At 39.0% G+C, this 8,325-nt stretch overlaps 1 protein-coding gene across 1 annotated transcript in view; it reads left to right on the forward strand.

Annotated features, from left to right (window-relative positions):
* Positions 1 to 7,232, forward strand: part of LOC107569904 (dual specificity protein phosphatase 8-like) — a 10,614-nt gene extending 3,382 nt beyond the window's left edge. The window contains exons 2-5 of the mRNA XM_016256074.1: positions 3,097 to 3,263; positions 3,782 to 3,941; positions 4,185 to 4,308; positions 5,289 to 7,232. Of these exons, the coding sequence (XP_016111560.1) occupies positions 3,097 to 3,263; positions 3,782 to 3,941; positions 4,185 to 4,308; positions 5,289 to 6,363 (1,526 nt within the window). The 3' untranslated portion in view covers positions 6,364 to 7,232. The remainder of the gene's footprint in view (positions 1 to 3,096; positions 3,264 to 3,781; positions 3,942 to 4,184; positions 4,309 to 5,288) is intronic.
* Positions 7,233 to 8,325: the final 1,093 nt, after the last annotated feature.

An 8,325-nucleotide genomic window follows, 5' to 3' on the forward strand; every position in this document is an offset into this window, starting at 1 on the left:
ATTTATATATATATATATATATATATATATATATATATATAAATACACACACATGCATGTATATATTTTAGAAAAATGTTGCTTATATATTAAATATATTTATCTATAATATAAAGTATATGAATATAAATATAGACATGTAAATATTTTCTATATATATACTGTATGTATGTGTATTTATATATACATAATAAATAGACTCATGAGCTCATCTGCTTTTATTGCCTGTATTCAAATGTTTCGCGTCTTCTGTCGCTATTTTGTTTCTCAATCTCTCCCTGTTTCGTAACCGTGATTCTCCCAGCTTGATTTGCATGTGCCTGTACGCCTCAGACAGACGACCCATGCAAACTCAAACACTAATTCAGCGTGATCTCATTGCCCCGTCTAGATGAGCGAGGACTGAATCCAAATCAGCAGTTCCTTTTTTTGTCTTTATTTCAGTTGTTTAAAAGAATAACACAAACATAGTGCTGTTTTAGGTTTGAGTTCACCAAATAAAGGGCTAAAAGAGGCTTCATTAGGGATCCCAAAATAATTGCAGATGGAAATAAGCCATTGGCAAAATCAGGTGCAAAATAGTTATGTTAAAATATCGTACATGGCCCAAAAAACAAGCAAGCAAACAAATGCATAAATAATATTGAGGCCAGTGCATGTGTGGGCGAGTGTTAAGCAAGTCACAAATTTATTTTAAACTTTTATGCAAACAATTTTAACTACGTATATGACATGAGTTTTTAAATACGAGTCATTTTATAGAGTAAACCTTTCTGTCAATGTGCTTTGGAATTATATTTATTGTGTAAAATATATTTGAAAGTGTTATACAAAAATGTATATTTGATATTTAAATGATTTATAATAGTTTTTTATTAGTAATTTTAGCACAATGACATATAACATCCAAAATTCCTTAACATTGCTTTTTAGGGTTCCTTAGCAATAAAACGTTTAAAATTCTCTACTAGACTAAGACTAAAGTCCCGTTCGCACCAAGAACACAACATTATCAGTGTCCACAGCGATGCACGATGACGTTCTTTTGATTACAAGCTTAAGCAGCAGTTTTGTCGTCTGCTGCTTTAAGTGCTTGAGCTCTTTAAATCCGGATGGTTTCTGATTGGTTGTCAATGTTTTTATTGTTCATAAAATCTTTCGGAAAAGTGGCTTTAACTATATCATTCCTCTGTGCCGTTATCGTTATACAGCAGACTCACTATTCTTTAAAACTATGTCTTATTTATATCATTATATTCGTCGTCCTTGGTGTGAGCGGGCCATTAGACTGGAATCATTCACAATGAAAGTGTGTGTGTGTGTGTGTGTGTGTGTACCTGGTATTTATCACATTATGGGACCAAATGTCCCCACAAGGATAGTAATACTAGTACATTTTTACCTTGTGGGGACATTTTTGAGGTCCCCATGAGGAAAGAAGCTTATAAATCATACAGGATGAGTTTTTTTGAGAAAGTAAAAATGCTGAAAGTCTCCTGTGAGGGGTAGGTTTAGGGGTAGGGTTGGTGTAGGGCAATAGCACTTACAGTTTGTACAGTATAAAAACCATTACGCCTATGGAATGTCCCCATAAACATGGAAACACAACGTGTGTGTGTGTGTGTGTGTGTGTGTGCTTCCTCTGAGCTCTGGTTGGGTGTCAGTGTTCCTGTGGCCTGCTTCATTCCTGCTGTGTGATGCTGGACACAGGGAGAGGAGATGAGATCATGCAGGAAGAACCAGACACTGACACCCTATATGCCTCGGCTTTCACCATGCAGCCCATTGCTTTTCTCATTTCCTTTTCAAAGAGGAGCTTAGCCACTCGTGCAACCCGGCAGTAGCGTCGACCGATGCGCCAGCTAAAGCTATAGTGTTAGTTTGGAAATGTAACAGGTTTACCCTGCTTAAAATGTAAAAGTAGTGTAACTATTTCAATTACTTTATTAAAGTAATCTAACTGATTACATTGTGATTACTTTTATACATTTCTAAAGGATGTTTCAACTGTTAATCATTTTCAAGCATTTAAAGCAGGCAGGGTTAACCTTACAGACTGATGCGGTCAGATTATGATAATTTAATTTTAAAGCACAGCCACCACAAAATCAGACCTTTTTACTTTGAGATCATTCTGAGGTTAAATACAGATTTAAAATCATAAAATACAGTTTTATAGTTATGATGTTGTTTTTGCATAAAGGAAACACTGGCATAGCAATGCCTTGGTTTTTAAGATTTACGTTATATATTATTTTTTGGAGTCTACCTGCGGTGGGATGGGTTCTAAATTTGATGCTTTTTTTTTTACATTACTTTTCCTTAAAAAAAAATCAATAAAAAGTAGTTAAAAATAAAACAGTTAATCTTAAAAAAAAGCATATACGTAAACCAAAGTAGGAAATAAAATGAGTTATCAACTGAGCATGTGTCCTATTCTGTGTCCTAAACTCCTGAAACATTGGTGTCTCATATTTTAAAGCAGTCAGTGCAATTTGGGAAAGAAATCAATCAAATCGTTATGCGTGTGAAAATATTCACATGCAACCCCCTTTGTAATCGTTAATGTTTTCATAAGTAACTAATTTAATTACATGTTTTTTTTTTTCTCAGTTATTTTGTAATTAAATTACGTAATTCCATTACATGTAACTAGTGACTCCCCAACATTGCAAACTGGCTTGCTTCAGTGAAAAAGCAAACATGGGTTCAGAGAGTGTAAAAACAATACCACAACAGATTTCTTCATCCTGGCGGAGGGTCATCCACTGTACACTACGTGTACTGGATATTCTAGTGCAAGAATTGAAACGACAGGATGTTTCTTCTGTGGCGGAAAGGCTTCTTGGCCCCTGTGGAGTTTGTGTTTGGGGTTCATGTGTAATTCAGTCGGTTAGGATGTTTGGAATCCCCCTTCATTGTTACTATTATTCCATTCTTACTGTAAGTAATTGAGTTTGCAGCAAACTGTGTGTGTGTGTGTGTGAGAACAATGTACGTACACACAATATTTTATGGTCTCGATGTGTGGTAAGCTGAATCATATCCGAATATCTTCATCCTAAAACAGTTCTCCTCTTCTCTGTACTCTTTCAGGTGGCTTTGCAGCTTTCTCGTCCTGTTTTCCTGACCTGTGTGAGAGTAAACCAGCCACTCTTCAACCTCTCAGTCTGTCCCAACCCTGTTTACCTGTGGCCAACGTCGGTCCCACCCACATTCTGCCCCACCTGTACTTGGGCTCCCAGAGAGACGTCCTCAATAAGGTTGGTGGACCTCAAGAGTTAAAATAAAATAAGTTGTATAACTATTGCATGCAGACCCCTTGAATATCGTCATATCAAGGAAATTCTTTCAGTTTCTAGCGCTCAGTAATTTCTGTGGTGAGGACATAACAAATTCATGAGGCATGATCAGATAACCAGGAATAGTTTTATTTTACCTGGAGGGTGTTTGCGCATACCTTGGAACAACTGAATTGCAGTGTATCTCATCACTTACTTAGATAACAGGCTGCTGAAAGCATTCCGGGAAAATACTTTCATTGATGTTGGGTTGATTTAAATGTTAGCCCTGTCAAGTTGACATGAAACTCACCACCAAAACATTTTTTTTTGACAAATTATCGTTCTACATATTTCTCATTTACAATAGCTTTAGCATGCGTGGCAGTCGGAATCTGCTCAAGGAAAATGTTGGATCCCCCCCCCCATATAGTTCTATCTTTGTCGGAATTCTTTGGTCCGTTTGTACGAACTTCTTCAAAACTTCCATCTTTTAACAGGAACTAATGACTCAGAATGGAATCACCTACGTTCTAAATGCCAGCAACACTTGCCCCAAACCTGACTTCATCAGCGACAGCCACTTCATGCGCATTCCCGTCAATGACAGCTATTGCGAGAAGCTGCTTCCATGGTTGGAAAAAACCAACGAGTTCATTGGTAAGAACGTCAGACTTTGTGGTTTGCTGAATGGACAGTGGGGTATTCTAGAAGCAAGCTTGTAAGACGTTAGAGAACTCTAAGGTTAGGTGCTTGGTTAACTCTATCCATCTGTGCATCAGCATTTGAGGGAGGAATGAGTGATGTCAGCATTCGAGGTTGGCGAGTGAGATGACCTCATGCTTTGTGTGCAGTTTAACAGTGGAACTGCTTTTGACTGGTTTGCTGTTTCTCTATCCACAGACAAAGCCAAGGTGTCAAACTGCAGAGTCATCGTCCATTGCTTGGCTGGCATATCCCGCTCTGCAACCATTGCCATTGCCTACATCATGAAAACTATGGGCCTGTCTTCAGATGATGCCTACAGGTAAGTTCAGATGCTCTATGGAGTGCCAGACCAAGCCTAGACTAAGGTTTAAGTTTGTTTGCTTCCGGTCTAGTTGGTGGAACAACGTAGTCATATGTGACAAAACCAGTCATTAGGGGCTTTTTTATTATTATTGAGATTTATGCATCATCTGAAGGCTGAATAAATGAGCTTTCCATTGATAGGACAATATTTGGTCGAGATACAACTATTTGAAAATCTGAAATCTAAATATTGAGAAAATCATCTTTAAAGTTGTCCAAATGAAGTTCTTAGCAATGCATATTACTAATCAAAAATTACGTTTTGTTATATTTACGGTAGGAAATTTGCAAAATATCTTCATGGAACATGATCTTTACTTAATATCCTATCGATTTTAAATGCATTGTTGGCTATTGCTACAAAAATACCTGTGATACTTATGACTGGTTTTGTGCTCTAGGGTCACATATTGTTCACCAACCAAAAATGCTGATTAATCTAGTCACGAATCCTGGTAGGAACATCAGCATCCCATGATGGGGACCATCCCCAGTTGAAAAAAAACAGCATATGCTGGTTAGGTATGTTTAGGTATGCTTTATAAGCTGGTCCTGAGCTGGTTTAAGCTGGTCCTAAGCAAATAGCTCCTGCTCAGGACTAGCTCATAACCAGTTGCCATGCTTCAAAACATACCTAACCAGCATATACTGTTTTTTTTTTTTTCAACAGGGTCATCCAAACCACAATATTGTTTGTGTCAAATAAAGTATGGTGGCTAGCTGTTGTGTATTGGATTGTGGTCCCAACCTTGAGATATTCTTAACAAGCTTAATCAGCAAACCTCTGTTGGTTTACCAGCATAGTTGTCTGTCTGTGCCAGTCCACCAGCTAGATCAAGACCAGATTCCATAAATGTCTCTAGACTTGGCTAAAAACAGAAAAACAGTTGAAATTTGGTATCCAATTTAATGTGTTCATATCTGACGTTCCTGTAGGTTTGTGAAGGACCGTCGGCCATCAATATCTCCGAACTTCAACTTCTTGGGTCAGCTGCTGGAGTTCGAGAGAGGCTTGCAGATGAAGAAGGGTCTACCCTGTGACCCTATGAGGTTAGCAGGGAAGCCGACTGAAGAGGTGGCAGAGGTCCGAAAGATGGAGAGCGATCGCTTCGACCAGCGGACTCTACAAGCTGCAGAGATCACCCTAAAGCCTCCATCTCCTACCTCGCTGCGGAAAGACCTAAGCTCCCTTCACCTGTCCACCGAACGAATCCTTCAAAACAAACGGCTCAAGTGCTCCTTCTCCCTTGACATCAAGTCTGTCTACTCCTCGAACCAAAACCAGCAATCTTCTCCCAACTCCTCATCGGACTCGGAAAACATGCCCAAACTCTGCAGGTTTGACAGTCTAAAGAACAGCAATGGAGTATGCCAGCACCCTTCAACTATGAGCCACTCTAGCCCTACGGAGTTACAGTGTACTGCTGTGACTAGCAAGTCCAGGACGAGCCAACAAAGCGAGAGGTGGGAAAGCGGTGGCTTGGAGAGGTTAACTCTTTCCCTCAAACTGAAGCAGGGTAACTGCGGGCCAAGACCCCAGGATCCCATTTGCAAGACCAATTTGAAGGCGCCTTCTTTCCTCAGCTTGCCGCTGGGTACATCTGCTTCTTGGACCATGCATAGAGGCTCGAATGAAGCCACCAGCCCAATCACACCCACGGGTGACTGCCATTGGTTCTTAGGCACTAATTTGACACCATCTGGAACAGGGAGCGCCGTGCACTTTGGCAGCGGTCCTGCCTGCGCGGCTTACAGTTGCAGTGGCCAAGCTGGCAACTCCAAGCCCAGGGACAAAACGCCGGAGCCACTGGACTTTCAAAGACACAGCTGGCTCGAGGACGGGAAAGCAGTAGTGTGCAGCGTATCGCAAATGGACACGAAGTACAAGCGCCGCAGCTGCCAGATGGAGTTCGAAGAGGGTATTAACACAACGCAAAGCAGCGAGGAATTTGGGAAGCTGGGCAAGCAATCCAGTTTCTCTGGTAGCATGGAGGTCATCGAGGTATCCTGACAAAGATGACAATCTAACACGAAGGCAATAACTCCAGTGAAAGCCGTTTATTTATTACAGAGTTCTGTTATTAAAGAGCTTTGCATCGAAGAGCGACTCGTGTCTGATGTCTTTTTCAAACTAGGGTTGAAACGGTGTCGTTTAGGTATAAAAGTATACACTAAAGACGCTGTCCATTTGATTTTGCAAAAAGCCAAGTCTCTGGTATGGTGCTGGACTACAAGTGTTTTTGAGGAGTTTATAGACTATGATATGCACTCACACCAAAGACCTCACAGAGTGACCTTTTTTTGGCATGCCATCTTATGGTACACTCAAAATGAAGGAGCACGACGGAGGATATCCTTTTAGCATGACAATACAAAGACACTAAACATGAAAGAATGAAACGAGTGTGTGTATGTGTGTCTATGCTGGTTTTGATGCAGATTATGGCGCACTTAACGGTGACTTCTGAGAGGGAACTGTATGTATGCCCAACTTTGAGAAGACGTAATTGCTGTGCGACGTTTATTTTTTTGTCATTGCCCAATGTTCTATTTAGCTATAAATTGAGTAAATAAGGGCATTGCATTCAGTAATGTCACTATTCAGTGTTATATATTTTATCAACAGTGTAATAAAAGAGTGAAGATATGAAGTGTATGTTCAAGCTGAGACTCTCTCAGACCTACTACTGTGCACTGAGCATGCTCAGAATGGCTGGCTACCTACAAATAGACAAGCTGCATCCTGCAGCACTATGTACTAAGCTGTAAATCTAGACATATTTACATGTATATGTAAAATATATTTACTTCAACTTATATGGTCTATTTAAAGTTGCATGCATTTTTGCTTTAATTTATTGTATTGGTTTCATTCTGGCAATGAGCAATAATATATTATTTGAAAACATTTCGGTCTTTGTCTGAGTCTCTGGTGCAAATACGACACAAACACACGCATTTATAATGGCTGTTAACTACAATACACCTACACACTTTACTTCTGTGAGTTATCTAAATTGAGACAAACCGTAAACTTATATTGATTTTAAATATAGCTAATTATAAATACTATAAAACGTACATTTAATCTCTAACAAGCGACACTTTCACAATATTAGAATAATAATAATTATTAAAAAAAAGTAAAAATTTTAACAAATGAGGACATCCCTGTGTGTCAAAAATTGGAGGTTTTCTCAGATTTTTAATTTTGTCCTGAAGGTAATATATAGCGAGATCCAGCTAACCGGAAACATCATCAGAACGTTCTGCCAATGTTCTCTTAACGTTATGAAGAAACATTCCTCCAGTAACGTTAATAGAACATTCATTCAACGTTATTTGGTTTTTAATGTTCTCCAAAATGTTTAGACATTTTTAATAAGTTAGTACTTGCTTCAGAATGTTCAGAGAACATTTAAACGTAACGTGTGCAAACAGATACAACTGAATGTTGCCTAAATGTTGACAAAACCAAGAAAAACGTGTTTATAATGTTTAAAAAAAATGGACACACACATATATAATTTACAACACATGCTAGATGCGAATATGATGCATACAAAATATATATATACAAAACATATCCCATTTATTAAAGTGCCTCTATACTAATGCTGAATATCAAACTGACAAAGACTGTGAAGGGCCAATTACCAGACTGAGACAAGAATACCCTACAAGTGTGTGTGTGTGCGTGTGTGCGTGCGTGGGTGCGTGTGTGTGTGTTTGTGTGTGTGTTTCACATCTGTTACAGCAAATATATTTCAGACAGCTCAGCACTAATGAAGGCGACCATTCACTCTCTAATGATCTGCACCTTACTGAAGCCACAAACACACACACAATATACGCTTACATTTACAACTGTACTTGACTGACTGAGTGGTTTAAAATCTATGAGCCCTAATTGTCTTTTGCATGCCAGATTGCTTGTTTGAGTGTAATTAGGAGACGGACAAAATGATGAGCG

Source organism: Sinocyclocheilus grahami, unplaced genomic scaffold (genome assembly GCF_001515645.1).
Source record: "Sinocyclocheilus grahami isolate Dianchi unplaced genomic scaffold, SAMN03320097.WGS_v1.1 scaffold1393.1, whole genome shotgun sequence".
Classification (NCBI taxonomy): Eukaryota; Metazoa; Chordata; class Actinopteri; order Cypriniformes; family Cyprinidae; genus Sinocyclocheilus; species Sinocyclocheilus grahami.